Genomic DNA, 22,186 nt, shown 5'->3' on the forward strand with positions numbered 1-22,186 from the left:
TGAGCTTAGTGAACCAATTCAATTTGCCTTTCAATTAAAATACTTCTCTATCCAGCGCTTTAACCACCTCAACGTCACCGGTTTTCGGATCGACCATAAAATTACTGGTTCCAATCAGACCGTACATCACTTCACTCCCTTCGGGATCGAAGCCTTCCAACTTATAAACTATACTACCAACGGGCGTAGCTTCGGATAAAGCTAAATTGTTCATGTCCTGTGTAAACACTGGTGGTAAATTGCATGCACCTGACGAAGTACAGAAAAAAAACCGATAAAATGAAGTTTTAAACACCCTCAACATCTGAAGCAGTTACCTAGGTTCCATTGTAAACCGAAGGCTGTCACAAATACTATCACATCGAAGATCGACATTGCGACTGTTGTTGATCTGAAACGGAAATCGGATGTAAAGTATAAAGTGCAGACAAGTTGGAAAGGGCTGTTATGTCTTACTGTACGTTCAGTATGTCACACAACACTGTAAAACACAGAAACAATGTAAACAACCATTTCGTACGAAATAGCACGGTGGGGTTGAACAAAACTTAAATAGAGTCGCGACACCACCTCTGACTTTTCTTCATGCTCTCATTGAGGGACTCGTGTACTAAAAGGAACCACATTCAGTTCGCGGATCCATCCAGCCGTTACGGAGAACCGGCACTCAGGGCCGTGCGGGACAGAGGAGTCAATTTGAATACAGATTGCTATCGCAACGGATAGATGGACTAATTCTAAGCTAATTCGTGTTAAAATGGCTTCCCTCGACAACCTGATCACGCAGCTCTTTCGAATTGACTTCGTCACACTAGAGCTACGCAGATGTTTTCGCATTTGTAATCACTTTGAAACTGAAATAAATGAAATGAAATCGTACGAAATGTGCGTTTTATACGAGCTGATGTTGTGGACACATTTTATCGTACGAAATACCAGTCTAAGGTATTATTTGTCTCAGCTTCTGATAGTACAATTTGCCGCCCAATTAATTAAGAGGGTGTACACATACTACCAAAAATTTCGTATTTCATGGCGGGACCACATATTTTACGTAACTTTGTTCGAAATTTCCTGTATAATTACGCTTATGGTTGAAGGGAATGAGCCAAGCGTGATACGCAAAACGTATGTACTACATAATAAAACGGCTTATCGTTATCGAACGTGACAAAATTCGGTAAAATGTCGTGTGCTATTGTCGAAAATATTATTAGCAGTCACTGGCAAGTGTTTTCACTTTACTAAAATCACAAATCAAAGTGTCCTTTTCAATTGAATAAGATCAAGTAGACATCGAAAAGGCCTATAAATACGGCGAATTTATATGAAAAAGATTCAGAATAAACACAACTACTGAACGGGCAACATACCCTAAGTAACGAGTTTTTCTCAAGTAGATGTACTGGCACATGCGTGTTGGGGAGGATATCCCTCCAGTACAAGTAGAAACAGTAGAACCATCGATGCAGCGGCCGACCGACGAATTAAGAAGAATGTAAAATTCTTAACATAGCGCCCAACGTGTGTGGGAGGTTTGTGTCATCAATGGTTCAGCGGCAGCAGCAACGAAGGTCAATTGGCAGGCGTCATTGACAACGAGACGGCAGTCGTAAGACGTAAGTCCAACAGTAACAAGGCGGCAGTCGCAAGACGTAAGTCCGACAGTAACAAGCGTAACATTGGTCGTGGTGTTACATGCTGGTTGGTCGAGTCAATTTGGTGGAAGAATCGGATTGATGGTCGTCGTAATACCCAGCAAAGAACGTCAATTGGCAGAAACACAAAGAAGAATTAGCAGTTTGGTAACATTGGTCGTGGTGTTACAAGGCTGGTTGGTCAAGTCAACTTGGATATTGATGGTCGTCGTAATTCCCAGCAAAGAAGGTCATTGGCAGAAGATATTGACAGCACGAAGAATCAATACAGAAGTTGATGGTCGTTGTAACGCCCAGCAAAAGAAGTCTTTAACAGCAGTAGCAAGTAGAAGATGGTCAGCAGAAGAGGAAGGCTGGTTGGTCAAGTCATTCGGTGGTCAAAATCGAATTGATGGTCGTCGTAACGTCCAGCAAACTAGAGAGTCATTGTCAGGTGTCATTGGCACCAGGAAGAAAGAAATCAGACGCTGGTTGGTCGATTCAATGCAGAAGTTGATGGTCGTCGTAATGTCCAGCGAAGAAGGTCAATTGGCATTCGTCATTGGCAGCAGGAAGAAGAAGAACGTCATAGAAGGAAGAAATTAGCAAGGCTGGTTGGTCGAGTCAATTTGGAGATTGATGGTCGTCGTAACGCCCAGCAAAGAAGGTCATTGGCAGAAGATGTTGACAGCACGAAGAATCAATGTAGAACAAGGAAGAAGTTGCAGTCTGGTTGGTTGAATCGATGGTCATCGTAACAATCCAGAAACGTCAGCAAAGATTATGAAATCATGGTATGGTTTCCTCAGCATTTCGGAATTTGTTGAGAATCAGAGCCGTATATAAAGTCGAATAGCAAGGAATGTCATACGAATGTTGAAATAAATAAGATAAAATAGTCCAGATGTGAAGCAGCTACCACTTCACACCCACGGAGATCACGGAACTACTGCACAAGTGATTTCTCAGTCTGAGCACTACGAAATGAATGGCGGATTTCGTTGAAACTAATTTTGTTTCACTAATTTTGTTGAATAACTACAAAAAGACAGACAGGCGGACTTTAGAGCTCCATAGTCGAAGACACGACTCTATCAAAAATCTAGGAAAATTAGCAACAGACAAATGAACACAAAAATCGTTCAAACAAGAGACAATCACTGTTTGTGTGTACGTGAAGTGGAAAATGTTTATTTTAATGTTGATAGAATTGTGATTGATATAAACATCATGTCCGGAGCGATAGCGGAGGACTTGACGCAGTCTAACTTCCAAAAAAAAGAGACGTGGCCTGTATCACCACAAATCCTATTCTATCTTATTCGCGCTTCAAATACGAGCAAAACGAGCTATCACTCGACTATGTAGCTTTAAAATTGCCGGAGATACATCGTTTTGAAGTTGGTCATTTTGATAGAAAATGCACCAAATTGACTTTTCCCAAACAATCAAAATCTTTCAACTTACTCTGTATGTTTCTATCTATCTATCTATCTATCTATCTATCTATCTATCTATCTATCTATCTATCTATCTATCGACGGACGATCTCGGAAACTAGTCAGCCAATCTCCATGAAATTTTGCAGGAACCTCAGGGTGGGCATAAAAATGAAATTGTGATACGCCATTACCCCAGGAAAAACCAGAATTTTGTTTTATTGGCCTCGAAGTGGTTTCTGAGTGTGGTTTTCAAGGGTCGGGAACGCGTTTTCGGCTGTAGCTTAGCTGTATTGAAACCTACAGAGGCGTGCGACCCATCAAATGAAAGGTATTCGTAACACGATTCGAACAAAAAAATAATTCGTTTGAGCTAGAGTGATTAGAGTGACCAAATTTTGAGCTACTCGAGCGTAGGATGAAAGAACTAATATTTTTTTGGGTTATGAAAGATAGAGAATTACTTTCTTCGGCAAAGTCTCAGAGTTTTACGAGTAGAAAAGAAGGGCATTTGCGAAAAATGTCGAAAGTTGGAAATGGGTGGGTCAATTGGGGTTTTGGAGATATTTCTTGAATGGTGGCAGATAGAGAATTACTTTCTTCGTCAAATTTTCGATTTTCGTCAAATTTCGAATTTCGTCAAATTTCGAATTTCGTCAAATTTTCGATTTTCGTCAAATTTTCGAATTTCGTCGATTTTCGGCAAATTTTCGATTTTCGTCAAATTTTCGATTTTCGTCAAATTTTCGAATTTCGTCGAATTTTTGATTTTCGTCAAATTTTCGATTTTCGTCAAATTTTCGATTTTCGTCAAATTTTCGATTTTCGTCAAATTTTCGATTTTCGTCAAATTTTCGATTTTCGTCAAATTTTCGATTTTCGTCAAATTTTCAAATTTTGCCAAATTTCCGAACTTCTGTTATAAACTGTTATAAAAACCAGTATTCTAAAACTTCTAAAACGACTTTCAATCCAAACAAAAATCTCTTCGAGAAAAGTGTGACACAGTCTTTGAAGTACAATTTCTAAAATAAATGATATCGCTAGAGTTGAAACAAGCTGGCTTAGTTTTTCTCATCATCTGCCAAATAATTTTTAACAAAAAAAATTTGACTGGAAACAACCAAAATTTTACCAAAAAAATCTGCGTCGCAAAGTGGCAAATGTTCAGGAACAGACCAGCAAGAAAATTTATCTGCCACATGCGACGCAGATTTTTTTGGTAAAATTTTGGTTGTTTACAGTCTAAATTTTTTTTTGCAAAAATTATTTGGCAGATGATGAGAAAACCTAAGCCAGCTTGTTTGAACTAATTGGGTGTAAAATTTAATTTTTGCGTAACGAAGCTGAAAGCGTCAACTCTAGCGATATAATTCATTTTAGAAATTGTACTTCAAAGACTGCGTCACACTTTTCTCGAAGAGATTTTTGTTGGGATTGACAGTTATGCGTAAGTACATTACACACTATATGCTGCGAAACTAATTCATTGTACGAAGTAACACGTTTGTCATTGCCTACCCCATGCGAAAGTTATCCCAAATAAAAAGGAAACAACTGTAAAGGGAAATAATACAATCGAAAGCATGAATTAGGAGATATGACCACAGGAAGTGGATAACCATTCTAGCCCTCTTGTAGAACCTAAAGTCTTTGGCTCTATTTGAACGTTTGCAAAATGAAGCAATAAAATCGAAGGCATTGGTGAGGAGTTAGTACCACTGGAAGCAGGGCTTTTTTCAGAGAATTTTAATTCTCAAAAATTCTGAAAATTTCAAAAAATTAGATACAATTCTGAATATTCTCTAAAATAAGACATGATTGGAAGTCTGTTACAGGCTATTAATCAATCGAAACATTTTATCAGGTCGGATACTGCCCAACTACAAACCGAATTCAAGGTATCGTGCGACCAAGCGTTATTGCAGACATTTTCAGTATTTTCATATGCCAACACTTCATACATTTTATAGAACCAAGGAGCAAACTGGCATGTGATGTGATAGGGCGAGCAATAAAATTTCTGTCAAGTTACGAATTCCGGATTCGTTCGGCTCAAAGGAATGTGAATATTGAAACAGTAATCTTCAGCTTAAACAACTGTCTGATGAAAAGCGGTGATATTGGAGACGGTAGAGGTGAAACGAAACATTCATCAGCTAACATAGCGGAGTTGAAGCTTTCTAAGACGGCAAGAATGTTTGCTGTTTTACTGGAGAGTCTATCATAGTCATTTGATCTAAGGATATTTAGGAAAGATTTATTTAAAATCTTGTACTTCAACTGTTTTAAACAATTTTTGCCCGTTATAATATAACTCTAAAATTCCATTTTCGTTTAAAGTCTACCGACAATCACTCATTCAAATTGTTCAAATTGGAGACCCCTTGTTCGCCAATCACCTGAGAATTGCTCATTGTAATATTGTACTAATGTCGTCCTTGAGAATACCTACTCAGCTCCGTGGAACATCCGTGGTTGCATGGAAGGCGAACACTCCGAACATTTACTATATATTTTTGGTCATAACTCTCGTTAATGTACGTGCACCAACCAGCTGCAGAGCTTCGCCAATCGCCTGAGAATTTTGCGCTGTCTACTCTTAAGGGAATGTGGATGTAGTTGTTCCATTTCGGCAAGTTACGCACAAAAAATGAATCAAAATCGAGTTTCACTAACTGAATGAACAAACAAATCACCACGACAAACTTTTCGTACATCGACTTTATCAACTTTGGCAACAAGAGAAGGAATGGCAGAGGGTCCCCTAAACAGTTTCTCGGCAATAGCTCAAGAAATAACTATTTTAAATCGTTGTAAAGTTGTACTAACGTCGGCCTTGGAAAGATCTGCAGCTGGAGTATGTGCACGTACATCCACGAGAGTTAGGATCGAAAAAGTAAAGGATAGTAAATGTTCGGAGTCAAAAACGGGTGTAATGGTACAGTGATACAAATGAGTGAATGCAAGAACGGGGATTTGAGTCGAATCGTTCAATAAAGTTTCACGTATTACGAGCAGCAGAAACCGCAATCTTCTGATTGTATAATGATTTTACCATTTGAAAATCGCTTCCGATCTTCGGTAACGAACTGCATGTACAAAATGCAACAAAGAGATGTAATAATACCAAAACGAAATGGCAAGCTACCATTTATGGTGTCTCAGTCTTATGTGGTAAATACCACACCAAAACCAAAGTACTATTTATGTCACAAGATTCCAAATTCACTCTACCAATGTAAACAACAAATTAACGGAACACGGAACTACAGAACCCCCTGAATATTTAATTAAGAATTTGGCGACTTTTCGTATCTTAAGATTTCATATTACTACACACAGAGTGACACCATCACATCTTACCGTTCGAAACACCTTAATAGGTGATGTAATGCACAAACAAGAAAACAAGATTTCAATATAACATTTTGTGTGTGCAGTGGAATCAACACATAGAACTGATGATGTACAATTTTGACTTACTTTTACTAATTTCCGACCATCAAAATTCGTATCCACATCGGTGCTCTAATGGTTCTAATGAGGTTGTTGATTTGAAACTATACTCTCACGCAGAGACACACAAATTCGAAACATTTAGTAAAGTGTTACAAACATTAGGCCACGGAAGCAAACACACGAAAAAATCATGAGAATAAAATAGCACCAATTCCACCGAAATTGTTAACCGTTTCACTTCAACTGTAGTGTGATGATCATAGTCGCACAAAATTTCAAACGATTTTAGCCACACAAAACTTGTAATTAATTAATTAATGTGCGCATGTTCGCAAATTAAGTCAAATGATATTACTAGCGCACAAATTGCATTGTCTCAACACCTACTACTAGTTGAACTTCTGGTGTATGTGAATGGAATAATGACATAACTGAATGATCGTAATATTTGGACTGGGACAACCCAGCCGATAGCTGTTAGTCTCGTTTTTCTGTTGATCAATGTTTGTAGTCTAAATAAAGGCGAAATAAAAATGAAAATACTGACTCGTATACCATATTCACCATCTTCAATGTTGATATAGTGATATACACAACGGCAACAAAGTGAAATAACGAGCTGCATGGCAATACATTGACAACAAAAGTTAACATTTCCGTAGAATAAAATGTTCAGTACATGAATCGAGAAACTTTGCCATTAAATTGAGGAAATCTCGGTTCGGATTTTTATTTCCTAGGCTAGTAGGGCACACGGTTTTTCGTTTTTAGCTATTCCCGTGAAGAATCGCCCAAAACAATAGCCAAGAATAATCGGTAAAGTGTGGAGAAATACCAGGAAAACTCGTCAACGTGTTAAAACGAGCCATCAGAACAGTCGGAGCGTTTGCTGCGACTGAGCCCCGTACAGACCCGTATATCTATTGCGTACGTGACCCTAGTGCGTCTGTCACCCTACTTTGACCGTAAGCCTATTGCGCCGGTTAATGTAGTTAAAGTAAAATTATTATGTAATGTGTACATCTTACAAATTGCGCATAGCGCAATTACGAAGCCCCGTACGACGTTCCTTTCAAATGAAACAAAAATTTCAAATCGCCCTAAAGATTTATTTTTTGAAGGGCCTAGTATCGGCCTCAGTCCGAGGACCCAAATTTAAAATTTTTTTCAACAACATTCTATTCGGCCTTTGATTACCGTCCAAATGAAACAAAAATTACGAAAAACGGATGAAATTTACTCGAGTTCAATGTAAAATACGCATAGGGCCCTAGTAGCGGCCTTAGTCCAAGGACCCAAATTTAATTTTTTTTCAACAACATTCTATTCGGCCTTTGATTACCTTCCAAATGACACAAAAATTACGAAAAACGAATGAAATTTACTCGAGTTCTATGTAAAATACGCATAGGGCCCTAGTAGCGGCCTTAGTCCAAGGACCCAAATTTAATTTTTTTTTCAACAACATTCTATTCGGCCTTTGATTACCTTCCAAATGAAACAAAAATTACGAAAAACGGATGAAATTTACTCGAGTTCTATGTGAAATACACATAGGGCCCTAGTACCATTTCACTTCTAAGGCCCTAACTCACGGTCCACTCACCCGATTTTAAAAAACTTTTTTTTCCTGGATTGGTATTGACAATACCTATCATTTGCCGTGTCATTTACATTTCCATCGTTTATTTTGCCATAAATATCACGAAAAGACCTTAAATCACTTAGGTGGCCCTAACTCACGAAGGGCCGACCCGAATATGCCCATCTTCGAACTTAGCCTCACTATTTTGACTATCTTTCAGGGAAAAAAAAAAATTTTGAAATCGGATTTGATTTACTCAAGATATCGACGTGACAGACAGACGGACAGACGGCCCAAATTTTTATTGCGGATTCGTCATCTATGAACATAGGCAAACACTTTGCCCTTACCGTCTGCTTCGAATTCCATCAATTACACACGGCATCGTAATCCTATAAGCCCCTTCGTACTTCGTACGGGGCTAAAAACGCCGAGAGACACAACTAACGGTAAATTTGACTTTATGACGTTGATGAGGATGATGATTTTGCACGATCCTAGGGATTTTATCCTTTTACAAAAGGTGACAGAAGGGTGTTTTGTTCTATCTGAGGGAATTTATGCCTTTACAAAAGGTAACGCAAAGACGTTTTATCCGATTTTTTTAATGCGTCGAAAGAGATTTAGTGTCTTTTTCAAACAATTAATAGTTATTTACATAACAAGGGATAAAAAGTTTTCGTTTGAATTTTGTTCATTCGAGGTGAAGCCGAGGTCAATAAACACACGAAAACGAGACTTTTCGGCATTCGGCATTAAAGTGAAAAGTCTTGTTTTTGTGATCAACAAAACTCACACGAAAACTCTACTTTTCAACTTTTTATACCTACACTTCTCACTCTGGCGATTTTTCTTGACTTTTCTTCACACTTTGGCGATTTTTCTTGGCGTTTCTTCACATTCTAGCGATTTTTCTTGCTGATTTAACAGATCAACCAAAAATGATGAATTGCAAGAAAAATCGCCGTTGGCGCTTTGACTTTGGCGATACTTGAAGGTTATTTTTTGGCTGATTACAGTGAACGTAAACATTTGCATTTTGACGAATTTATGGCTAGAATTCATCAATGAGCGTACTGCACTGAGAAAAAAATGTTGAAATTCTTAGCTGTAGCAGGTAACTTTGTCTACAGGTAATCTAGAGTAGCTGCGACAGCTGTCTTTCTTGTATGCGGTGCTACAGCTGTGTCAGCTATTCTAGATTACCTTTTTTGTTAGTGTGTTGTCGTTTTTCGATTGAATCTTCAACTCCAACTCGTCGAGGTGTTTTAGCAGTCATGACCATTTTTGATGAAGGTGAGAGTGAGTTAGAAAGGTTCGCATTTGTATTATCAATGAAGGAACATGTACGGCGTTCATTGTACGCACCTTTCCTCAGCCTTCCATCATATCAAAGCAAATCAAAGCTGTTACATCTGGTACTTCTTTTGTTTACTACAAGATCTTCTACTTCATCTGGCATAACATGCATTTTTCTAAGAGAATTCTTCTTGGGGCTAAACGCTTATTTTTGTCATCGATCCTATCCATATCTAAAGAAACGTAAAAAAAATTGCAACGCACTTCAAGCAAAAGTGCGCAATTAATGACAGCTGTCAAATAGATAGATTACTACTTTGTATGAAAAAATTGTCCGAATTTTTTTGCAGCGCCAAAATTTGTTCGATACACTGTCCAGTTTCAGTACTCTATTGAGGGTACCACTCATGCTTAAATTGCGTTGAACACATTCATATCCATTCGCCGTTTATATATTACGAACGGATGTCCCGCAAAGACGGATCAGATTCCGAAAATGTACACAAAAACCCACTCTTCGGTTTTTTACATTATTCCAGTCATGCAACTATTTAACACAAATTGATCGAAAATTTAACGATAAGAATCCAATTCAAATTGTTTGATTGTAATATGTAGTCCCACACATAATTTAGTTTTGAAATTTTACTTTACCTCCACCGACTGATAAGATATTACCGAAACATTCTGTGTGTGTGTGTGTGTAGACTGTGTGCAATGTTAATTGTTTGTCATATTTTAATAATAAACGAAGTCTTGAATAATGCTTAGGTGTTCCGACCAACAGGTAAACCTAAACAAAAACCAGTCCCGAGATTCTAAAAAAAAGTTATTTGCATCGTGCCGACCTGGTTCATTTGAAGATTTTTATGGCCCTGGGGTTGGATAATTTCGAAATCTATTTATTGGACAATACGTAAATTTTAATGAGCAATTGATGATTATACGGGTTTTGAGAAGCCGGAAATATTCATTGTGTGTGAACTTGACTCAGTTTTAAAATGGTAAAGATCCAAAATGTGAAGAAACTTGTTGTTTCACTCAGAGAAATTCCAGGCAAAGAAAATTTACCGAATCGAGTGAGAGTTGAAGTTGTTATCTCGCAGAGAGATTCTATTAAGAAAATTGATCAGTCAAAAAACCCTTAAACGATAAAGGTGACGCAAGTCCTCGTGCCTTGCGTTGTGACGCAAGTCCTCGTGCCTTGCGTTGTGACGCAAGTCCTCGTGCCTTGCGTTGTGACGCAAGTCCTCGTGCCTTGCGTTGTGACGCAAGTCCTCGTGCCTTGCGTTGTGACGCAAGTCCTCGTGCCTTGCGTTGTGACGCAAGTCCTCGTGCCTTGCGTTGTGACGCAAGTCCTCGAGCCTTGCGTTGTGACGCAAGTCCTCGTGCCTTGCGTTGTGACGCAAGTCCTCGTGCCTTGTGTTGTGACGCAAGTCTTTGTGCCTTGCGTTGTGACGCAAGTCCTCGTGCCTTGTGTTGTGACGCAAGTCTTTGTGCCTTGCATTGTTATGCAAAAAAAAACAAATTGAGTAAAATTTTCTTTGTTTAAATTTTTGAGCGCAGACGCAGAGGCGTCACTCGTAGTAATGACAGGTATTTTGTAAGTTAATAGTAAATAAACTTAAACCTGCGTCACCTTTGTCCTTTTTTTTTGCTGATAACAAAATCTCGAGAAACAACCTCGAAACATCCAAAACGTCACACATTTTCATCACGAACTAGCAAAATAGCAATTTATGCAACAAGTTGCGAAATGAGGTTGTTTCTGTCACTATATTGTCAAGGAGTCAAACGAACGAAGCGAGTTCAATTTTCGCAGCGAATAGGTAACAGACACTTTTGGCCCAGATGACATCATTACCCACATCCGAATTTCAAGAAAATCAATACTTAGGAGTTACTGGATCCCACTGTTCTGTTGGAACCTTTCTAACTGAACACGATCGCAAAAAATTCCGATTTTTCAAATTATCATTTTTGAAAGGCGATAACTCGATCAAGTCTTAACCGATTCTGATGATGGGACCAATGGGAAGAGTCCTTAGTCCCAAAATTTTTTATTTTACATTTTTTGTTGCAGTAGCCTTGCGTCACACTGACTTTCTGACGTGTGAGCCTGATATCGAAGTGGATGGACTTCAGGCTACTAGAAAGTTCGTTAGGCCGTTCAAAAATGCATGAAAAATAAGCGTTTACATCAAGCAAAAAAAATATTTGACAGCTGGCTCATACATTTTATGTCAAAAACTTTCACCCATCTTGCATTGGGTCTATTTTTCAAGTATCAAGATGAGTACACAGTTCTTGAAAAATGCATGCAAAATCGATCGCTGCAAAGTGCTTGCAAAATATGACAGAAAATGTATGAGCCAAATGTCAAATATTTTGCATAAGCCAATTTTTCGCGATCGGTGTACTATCCTTCATTTTTCACGAACTTACCGAACGATGTACTTAGCACTCATGTTAAGTCAATTATAGGTTCGTTCCAAGCTCATTTCGAAATGTCAAATTACATCCACAGAAGGCGACCTCTACTTTCAGGTTGACGAAAAATTTGTTGACTTTTAGGTTATGCAATAAAAGTATAAACCAGGTATGGTCTGTTCATACAAATCGCTATGTCCTCCGCTACATACAAAGTTTGACATTCGACCATACCTTGTGTTGACGTTCATTGAGGTTATGTTCATCTCTGTGGATGAAATCATTGGCGTTCGTGTTTACAGTTAATTGGAGCAAATCTATGAAACCAGTCAGTAAAATGGAATTCTTATTTTTCCACACGAGCTGAATGTTTTGACAGATTGGCCTCTGGCCATATATTTTGTGTGATCTCGCCGGCTGTTTGTATACTTGGCCTTAATTAGTCTAAAACAATAATGTTAACGAAATTCTTTCATATATGACGCTTGCTTTGGGTGATCTTTGATCCACATTGTCCTATTCACACGGTTAGTCCTCTGCAAATTCGAAATGAAACGCACAAAACCAAATAAAAGGCTGTGTTGCACCTCGCTTTTTTATCTCATGTAAGAATGCGGTGAAATTTATTGTTTAATTCATTGGTTCATCTCCATCGATTCATCAAAAACCCACCCAATAGTGCAGTGTGTCTACCGAGGTTTCACATTGAATTATTAGTTGGCCAGTCGTCGGTTCGAAATCTAACCGCAACGCATATGATTCTATTTGTCAGATTGTGTCCACAATAACAACATCTAATGAATCGGTTCAATGGTTTGTGGCTTAGATAAGTACCAATGACGAACTCTATCTAGTATATGTATTGTCTGTAAATGTCATTAAGTCAGTGGGTGAAAGCCTGTTGACATTGTAGTGTTACCTTTAAAAATTCAAATTCGGAAGCAAACTTACGAAGTGAAGTTTGTCCAATTTCGCTAACCGCCGCTGATGTATTTCATAAATCATAGACAGAGCTCTTTTGATTCCAACCAATTTTTATTTCATTTAAAACAAGATTTTTTTTGTATTTTCTAATCCTAATCCTAATTTCAATCATCCAATGACTCCATGTAAAAACGCAGCATTTCACATAAAATTTAATTACAAAACAAACATTCCTGTCACGTTGCATACTCTTACTCGTAAATTAACTGAATTATAATTTCTCCAAAACACAAAACATTTTTCACCTAATCATAAATTCTGGCTGCACGAAATGTATTTACATCCAGTACATCAAATAGCCGGAACGCAAAATGTTGCTGTTGGTATGAACCTATAAAATAATAATATTCTTTCGCCCATGAGCGCAACTACCACTTTGGCTAGTGAGATGCGGGAAAACAGGAAATGTGGGAAAGCATGCAGTTTCCTATAGCTACTGTTGAACAAACCAGATTTTCTGTTACGTCTCGTCAATGCCTTTCGTTTGACATATCGCACACCATGCTGGAAAAACTAGTGAAAAACAAGCAAAACAAAACAAGCACTTCCCGTTGAGTAGCGACAGCCTGATTACGCTAGAAAGTTAGTTGGGCACGCAAAACAAAGGTAAACAACGTAAAAGTCAAAGAAAGTTGTATGTTGGGTCTCAAAACAGTCAGCGTATTTTCCTGTTTCCCGCTGTTTTCCGACGGGAAACAGGCAAATACGCCGCCTGTTTTGAGACCCAACATTTCAAAAAAATATGACTTTTACGTTTCTTACCTCTGTTTTGCGTGCCCAACTAACTTTCTAGCGTAATATCGTTGTCGCTACGCAATGGTAAGTGCTCCAAAACAGCGACGAAAGTTTTGAGTCAACTTCACAGTGTTTTTGTTTTGTTTTTGTTTTTCACTACCAACAAAAACACGTATGAGTGTTGTGCAAGAACGAAACTTCGTGTGAGCGTTTGAAGTTTCGTTCTTCGTTCGTTCTAGCACAACACTCGTACGTGTTTTTGTTGGTATTTGCCATCTTTGTGACAGCTATTCCACATGTCTCGTATGTGACTGCATAGCTAGTGATAAAGCAGAATGAAAGTTTACTTTCATTTCGCTTATGATTCGCTAGACTTATACATGTATAAGGGTATGATTAGCCACTTGAGGTTAGTTGTTTCCTTGCCACTGTTGCCATGGCTTGATGAGATGTTGGCAAAAATAATTCTTTAAAATTTTTGAGGAATTATGAAATTGCATTGCACTGTCGTCTCTCAGATCGAAACAGTGGCAGAAACCATGTCGCTAATGTTTCTCACTAGTTTTTGAAGCATATCTTTGGTTGTTTTCGCTCAAAAATTGTGAGCGATATGTTCAACGAAAGGTATTGACCAGACGAAACAGAATTTAATAAAAATCGGGTTTGTACAACAGTAGAGCTTTGGGCGAGAAAGCAAACAAAACTCCATATTTTCCCACTTTTCCTGTTTTCCCGCACCTTCGTGTAAATCAATTAAATCGATTTTATCGTTATACCAAAGCTACCGTGCGCACTAACACATTTTGTTTTTAAAACCATTCTGATGACCTTGAAACAATTTAAAATTAAAATGCTTTCATACAGTCAGAGGCAGTGAAATTACAGCATAAAATTGCTTCAGCTGTTTATCAGCTCATTTCAATACAATCAATCAAAACTCAAAAACAGCTGAAGCTAATTCATGCTAAAATTTTACTGCCTCTAAGTGCAGTTTCGGTCGCTTGGGTTTCCTCTTACAGACATTCCGTTACATGCTCAAAAATCCGTTACTCATATGATTTAAATTTTTCTTTTTGTTGTTTGTCACAGCTCAGATAAATTTCTTAATTTCACAATTAAAACTAAAAATGTTTATTGGACGCAAAATGTATTTTCAAGCGATGTCCATCATTCTGACCATTCAGTTAACTTATAATATTAAGTCAAAGACACCAACCATTCGTTTAAACTTCTAGAAATGACGAGTGTATCGCAACAGAATCATTGAGAATCTGTTACTTCATTTGTGTAAAATTTCGTTTATTCTTCTTCCAACCGGTTTCTATAAGGTTTACAATAATTTACTTGGTTACTTTTATGCAATACAGTGTTAACGAAGATTTGTGGGTATAATGTCAAATATTTGACAAAAAAGATCGGTCACTTTGACACTGTAAACAACCCAAACAACCAAAGGAATATTGTTCAACTTCTCTCCGTTAACACACTGTATGATACAGCTTTCTGAATGCTTATTTCGGTAGGGGTTCGTTTAGGGAGCCATTAGGGAGTTTAGGGAGTTTAGGGAGTTATTTCTCCTCCAAGAGCGATGTTTCGATCGAGTTGGAATTTCATGTTTGTCCCAGACGTTTTTCATACGTGCGAGATGTGGTTTACCGTTTCTCTCCACGAAACAAACCAATTCCATGTTTCATACCAAAAACAAAATGACAGTTCAAGTGAGAAAAGTTCTATTTTCTCTCCACCAGGAGAGGGATTACGACATCAGTTCTCTTTTCTCTATTCAATCAAAACTCTACCGATAGAGAACGATTCACTATCTCATTGAAAGATATCGCTGCAACAAAACCAATGTCATCAGAAGAATTCTAGAACTGATGTCGTAATCCCTCTCCAGAGATAAAGTGCTGCACTTTTCTCGCTAGAAAAGTCATTCGAAAAGTCAACAAAATGCAATTCTCTCGTGACCTATAGAGGAGAGAAAATAAGGTAATCACACCGCACGTATGGAATAGTGATTTTATACATTTCCCCCAGTCATACCTTATATTGTGGACATTAATTCCGAAATTTCCGAAAAATTCAGAACTTTTCCGAATTTTCCGAATTAAAATTTCCAATAAGACGCCCTGCCGCCAGTGCCATTGGCATAAAAATAGTGCGTCACTTTACAGACGTTTTACAATTTCACGCCACTTAAATCGCTACGTCCTATAGCCAAATGTCCGTGTGAAGTGGCGGCACTGATTTCCTCTGCTATAATTCTCAAGTTTTGTTCTAAATTTTTCCGAAATTTCCGAAAATTCAGGAAGATCTTCGTTAACGATTAACGGATTAAAAATCAGGACATTTCGGATGTGGAAGTGCTGGAGCTACGAACAGAACATCGCAGATGACTACAGTTGACTGAGATTGTGTACACCCGAAAGCTGATTCGACAATGTCGATGGTAGGAAATGAAGTCAGGCTGCAAAGTTTCACTTTTCACGGGTGACCGAAGTGTTGACCATAAACGACCGAAATAGCTTATTGCCAATTTTTTGTCATTCGCTGTTGAGCTCAAGTGAGATCAAGTAATGCGGTCACGAATCAAAGTACATGAACCAAAGAAGGTAATGCAAATCGTCAGATGTACACGAATTGTAAAACGGTTGGAATTAAATTCACTTCCTTGTAGCGCTCGTACGATTTCCATAGAATTTTCGCTGTGTTGAAATACGTTTTCAACATTAATGCGACCATATCACCTCAGTCAATTCTAATAGATATCGTTGGCGCTACACATAAATTCACCCGAAACTACGGATATATTGGTTATAATCCTTTCAATATTTGAATTACATACACTTTGGTCAGAGGGAAAGCTACGCGAGTAAACTCTGTTCCACCTATTCCATTAAAGTCTATTGACACATCTATTGGTGTACTTTTGACGCATCTATCGACGTCTACTGACGTTTATTGACACATCTATTGACGTCTATTGACGCATCTATTGACGTCTATTGACGCATCTATTGACGTCTATTGACGCATCTATTGACATCTAATGACATATCTGTTGACAAATCTATTGACACATCTATTGACGTTTATTGACACATCTATTGACGTCTAATGACATATATGTTGACAAATCTATTGACGTTTATTGACACATCTATTGACGTCTATTGCCACATCTATTGACGTCTAATGACATATCTGTTGACACATCTATTGACGTTTATTGACACATCTATTGACGTCTATTGACGCATCTATTGACGTCTAATGACATATCTGTTGACATATATGTTGACACATCTATTGACGTTTATTAACACATCTATTGACGTCTATTGACGCATCTATTGACGTCTAATGACATATCTGTTGACAAATCTATTAACACATCTATTGACGTTTATTGACACATCTATTGACGTCTATTGACACATCTATTGACGTCTAATGACATATCTGTTGACAAATCTATTGACACATCTATTGACGTCTATTGACGCATCTATTGACATCTAATGACATATCTGTTGACAAATCTATTGACATATCTATTGACGTTTATTGACACATCTATTGACGTCTATTGCCACATCGATTGACGTCTAATGACATATCTGTTGACAAATCTATTGACACATCTATTGACGTTTATTGACACATCTATTGACGTCTATTGACGCATCTTTTGACGTCTAATGACATATCTGTTGACAAATCTATTGACACATCTATTGACGTTTATTGACACATCTATTGACGTCTATTGACGCATCTTTTGACGTCTAATGACATATCTGTTGACAAATCTATTGACACATCTATTGACGTTTATTGACACATCTATTGACGTCTATTGATACATCTATTGACGTCTTTATACGCATCTATTGGCGTACTATTTCCTTCTATAGTTCACCAATAGAAAATGTCAACTGTCCCAGTATTTGCTCGCGTAGTTCCCCCTCGCTTTGGTCACGAATGGCTTCCCGGGACTACAAATGAATTTCAGAACATCATTGTACTTTGGTATCCGTTTCATATTTTGATTTTTTTGTGTAATAACATTAGGTTTGACATTGACATTATTGGTATTAGCCTCTTCCACGTTATATTTTAGTCTTAATCACTAGAATCTAAATTGCATAAAAATATCGAATGGAATAGTGGCTTCTTTAGTCAAGTTTCCAAGCACTATCAACGACTAAATAAACCTACGAGTATCAATTAAAAACGAAAATAAAAAAAAATAATTAATTTTCCAACAATTTTCCGTCCAAACAAAATTAAAATTTTGAATTCAACTATATCGACAACGAATCACATCCTCAATCATCAAAAACGTTCTCATCTTTCTTCAAAAATGTAAATTTTTTAACAAAAAAAAAATTGTTCGCCAAAAATTACTTGGTGAGCTGTACAACATTAACGGTCTGTCGGTTCGATTTATTTGAGTAGTCGTCGATGATGTTATCCGACTCAATTAATTTGTTCGAACTACCTTTGTCACCGTGTTGCATTTGCTGGATTTTGAATTTTTCTTGCACTTCTTTCGATGTTTGTGTGTAATGGGCCAGCATTATGTTGTACGTCCGTTCCATTAGCTCTTCGACGTCACTTTTTGTGAGTCCAATTGTTGGTATCGGTGGCAATGTTGTGATGATGATGTCGCCTTGATTATAGTGAGAGATAGAGAGAAAAAGATTTTTTCAATTGAATTTAATGAAATTACAAGTTCCGGACGCATTAATTTGATGGGTTTATATCAACTCAAGAATCATGTGAAGCAAGTTAGGTCATAATGTCAGACTTTTGAAACACGTTAGCTCGAACAAAGTGTTTAAACGTTGAATCTGTGCCAATTATTTGCAAAATTTATGAAATTAGGATTTTGTTAAATTTCCCAAATTTCCTTAAATTTCAGATATTTCGTTAAATTTCACAAGTCGTAAGATTTCTCATATTTCGTTATATTTCACAAAAGTTCGTTGAATTTCTTCAATTTCGTTAAATTTCACAAATTTTGTTAAATTTCACAAAATTTCGTTAAATTGGTCAAATTTCACAAAATTTCGTTAAAATTTCTGCAATTTCGTTAAATTGATCAAATTTCGGCAAATTGGTCAAAGTTCGTTAAATTTCACAAAATTTCGTTAAATTGGTCAAATTTCACAAAATTTCGTTAAAATTTCTGCAATTTCGTTAAATTGATCAAATTTCGGCAAATTGGTCAAAGTTCGTTAAATTTCACAAAATTTCGTTAAATTGGTCAAATTTCACAAAATTTCGTTAAAATTTCTGCAATTTCGTTAAATTGATCAAATTTCGGCAAATTGGTCAAAGTTCGTTAAATTTCACAAAATTTCGTTAAATTGGTCAAATTTCACAAAATTTCGTTAAAATTTCTGCAATTTCGTTAAATTGATCAAATTTCGGCAAATTGGTCAAAGTTCGTTAAATTTCACAAAATTTCGTTAAATTTCTCCAATTTCGTTAAATTGGTCAAAGTTCGTTAAATTGGTCAAATTTCACAAAATTTCGTTAAAATTTCTGGAATTTCGTTAAATTGATCAAATTTCGGCAAATTGGTCAAAGTTCGTTAAATTTCACAAAATTTCGTTAAATTGGTCAAATTTCACAAAATTTCGTTAAAATTTCTGCAATTTCGTTAAATTGATCAAATTTCGGCAAATTGGTCAAAGTTCGTTAAATTTCACAAAATTTCGTTAAATTTCTCCGATTTCGTTAAATTGTTCAAAGTTCGTTAAGTTTCACAAAATTTCGTTAAATTGGTCAAAGTTTGTTAAATTCGTTAAAAACCGAAACCCCACTCACCACTTGTCATGTTCCGATTTTCATCATCCAAGAACGTTTGGTACGAACTAAAGACAACCGGCAAAATTGGAATTTGACCAGCAATGGCCACATGGAATGCACCCTTCTTAAACGAATGTATTTCGCCGGTATTTCGACGCGTACCCTCCGGGAATATCCACAATTTGATCTTTTTCTTCTTTATCAATTCGGTGGCATCGCACAGTGAATTCCGTGCTTTGTCCGATTGCATGCGATCGATGAAAATCAAACCGCACAGCCAGGCCGCCAGTCCGAATGGCCATGCGTAAAACAGTTCTCGTTTAGCGACCACCGTGCATTTGTTCATGACTGGCCATATGTCAAACATTCCTGGAATGTGGACAAAGCGACGGTAATATGTGTCCTAACATGAATCAACCCACACAAACAAACCTAAAATGTCCAAGGAACTTTGATGGTTGGCCACGATTATGCAGGCTTGATCCTTTTCGAGATGCTCTTTGCCACGAAGTTCCCATTTTAAGCCCAATACGGTTGAAATGTGATGACAGGCAGTACTAGCCCATCTGAAATTCAAATTAGAAATTTTTTACTTTTGTTAAAAATCAAATTTATTTTCTGACGACAAATGAACGGCAATGGTTATCATCTGTTTACGATCACGAACTGTGAACGGTTAAACGGTTTCCTATAGCTAAACGCTTTTGCAACAAATGAAGTAGAAGATTTGAAGTCATTTTCAACAATCTATTGAAAATACTAAGATCAATTGAAGTAATAGATCCGATCAAGGTGTGGATGAAAATTTCGGTCTAGAGGAAAATCCTTAAATTTCAAAGGACCCCCTTGAAAATCCAGCAAAAATTGTAAAGAAAATTCTCAAGAAAATCATTAAAAATCCTTAGAGGGGAAATTTACAAATATCCAAGAGAGGGCGAGATAGAGAAGCAATTTTCCCATTTCATTCGCTCCAGATCGCTTAACATTTCATTACAGCACTCCTCCCCCATTCCATTCCCCCATTCCTCTACTACACAATGCCACATGAACTATAAATAGAAAATCCTCAAAACGTATGTACATTACACACCAGCTGCATATTGCATTTATATGCAGCGCAGCATTTCTTTGTTTACAAACAAGTTAAACAAATTGTTGCAGACAAAATTGTAAAAATATTTTTCTTCGGATTTTCATTTTTTTTTTCGAGTCACAAAAATAGCTCAAACAGAAATGTAAATTCATAACGAAAGAGAGAGACATGCAGGAAATATGTTATTTTAGGCGGGCGTATCAACACTCTCGTTAAATTATAATTTAGTCCACATACTGCAAGTGTCTTTAGTCAAATGAGAGTGATAAAGAAATTGAACTTTAAATTGCGCGACGGAATGTAGATTAGAATTTATCACAATGCACAATGTAGATGCTATACCGCGGGGTCGATTTCAGACGTGAATTTTAGCATGAGAACACAAACGAATACATTTTATGAAAACAAGTGAATTGTAAGGCGAATTTATGATCTGATTTTTTGATCCTAACAATGTTGGTTTCAATGCGGACTCATAGGGGATGTGACCTTAAGATATACTGTAGCATTTTGAGCTATACGCCTCTAAAATCGCCACTGTTGTAGTTATATTTATCCACATAGTTATTAGTAATTATAAACGCCCAATGTATGTCTGCTTATCTATTTCTCTACTAGTCGGTCACAAATAGTTATCATTGCGATCACATATCATTGTTACGCCATCTGTGTTAGAAATTTGTATTTAATTGAGCGTGAGAAATTTGAATTTCATTTGAAATATTTGTTTAAAAATATTATTACATTTTGGACATAAGAATTAGTCCAAGGGAAATGGCGGCCATCTTGGATTTTTAAATTTTTTTTTTACGACATTTTCAGTTTCAGTTAGAAGGTTCGGTCAAAGTGTCACCTGTAGGATTTGGACAGTTGATTATGTTTTTATGGAATATCTAAAAAATGGTGGCCATCTTGGATTTTGATAACTATTGAGATATCTTCGGTGTTTTGGCAGGTAGAGTCCTCGGGTAATATTGTCAGCTGTAGAATTTGGACAGTTGATTATGCTTATAAGGAATACCTGAAAAATGGCTGCCATCTTGGATTTTGACAGCTATTGAGATTACGTGTTTGACAGGATTATGTGTTTGGCCGTTGGCTGGATTATGTGTTTGAAACCGGCAAATTAATCTACAAAAACAACCGTATTATGGGTTGGCTTACAAAATTCGGTAAATCTCGGTCTCACCTCTCAATGAGAAAGTTTGAACGGATCGTGTTCAAATGCATAGCCCACAGTGGCTACAAGTCCTACTAGTTTACAATATGAATGTCATAAATCAATTTAAGTATATAACGGGCCCTGTGATTGTGGATGTCCTTTGTCTTATTATGTTTGTTCCAATTAACTGTAAATCCGAACTTTGACAACACGAACGACAACGATTTCATCAACAGACAGAACATAACCTAAACGTCAACAAATTTCTTGGTAAATTTTCGATAAAATTTTCGTCAACCTGAAAGTTGAGGTTAAGTTGCCTTCTGTGGACGAAATTTGACATTTCGAAATGACCTTGGAACATTCAACAAGGGATTTTAAACTACTATCTCGATCTGAATCTGAGAAATAAAACGTTGCACTTTATTAAAATGTCATCTCATCAGGACATGGCATGCCCCTGTTGGGACAGCCAACCTCAAGAGGTAAGTCATGCTTTTTTACATAAAAAGGACTAGCGAATCGTAAGAGAAATGAAAG

General features: G+C 37.1%; 2 protein-coding genes across 2 annotated transcripts in view; both read right to left on the minus strand.

The window, feature by feature from the left end:
* The window catches only part of LOC119075771 (cadherin-87A), a 33,058-nt gene extending 26,103 nt beyond the window's left edge, over positions 1-6,955 (minus strand). The window contains exons 1-3 of the mRNA XM_037182318.1: positions 6,563-6,955; positions 318-391; positions 44-249 (exon numbers count right to left, since the gene is read on the minus strand). Of these exons, the coding sequence (XP_037038213.1) occupies positions 44-249; positions 318-375 (264 nt within the window). The 5' untranslated portion in view covers positions 376-391; positions 6,563-6,955. The remainder of the gene's footprint in view (positions 1-43; positions 250-317; positions 392-6,562) is intronic.
* An 8,504-nt stretch (positions 6,956-15,459) lies between these two features.
* LOC119075808 (1-acyl-sn-glycerol-3-phosphate acyltransferase alpha) overlaps positions 15,460-22,186 on the minus strand; it is a 30,570-nt gene continuing 23,843 nt past the window's right edge. Inside the window, exons 2-4 of the mRNA XM_037182375.1 lie at positions 19,824-19,957; positions 19,410-19,760; positions 15,460-18,246 (exon numbers count right to left, since the gene is read on the minus strand). Coding sequence (XP_037038270.1) covers positions 17,978-18,246; positions 19,410-19,760; positions 19,824-19,957 — 754 coding nt within the window. The 3' untranslated portion in view covers positions 15,460-17,977. The remainder of the gene's footprint in view (positions 18,247-19,409; positions 19,761-19,823; positions 19,958-22,186) is intronic.

Source organism: Bradysia coprophila, unplaced genomic scaffold, assembly GCF_014529535.1.
Source record: "Bradysia coprophila strain Holo2 unplaced genomic scaffold, BU_Bcop_v1 contig_232, whole genome shotgun sequence".
In the NCBI taxonomy this organism is placed as follows: domain Eukaryota; kingdom Metazoa; phylum Arthropoda; class Insecta; order Diptera; family Sciaridae; genus Bradysia; species Bradysia coprophila.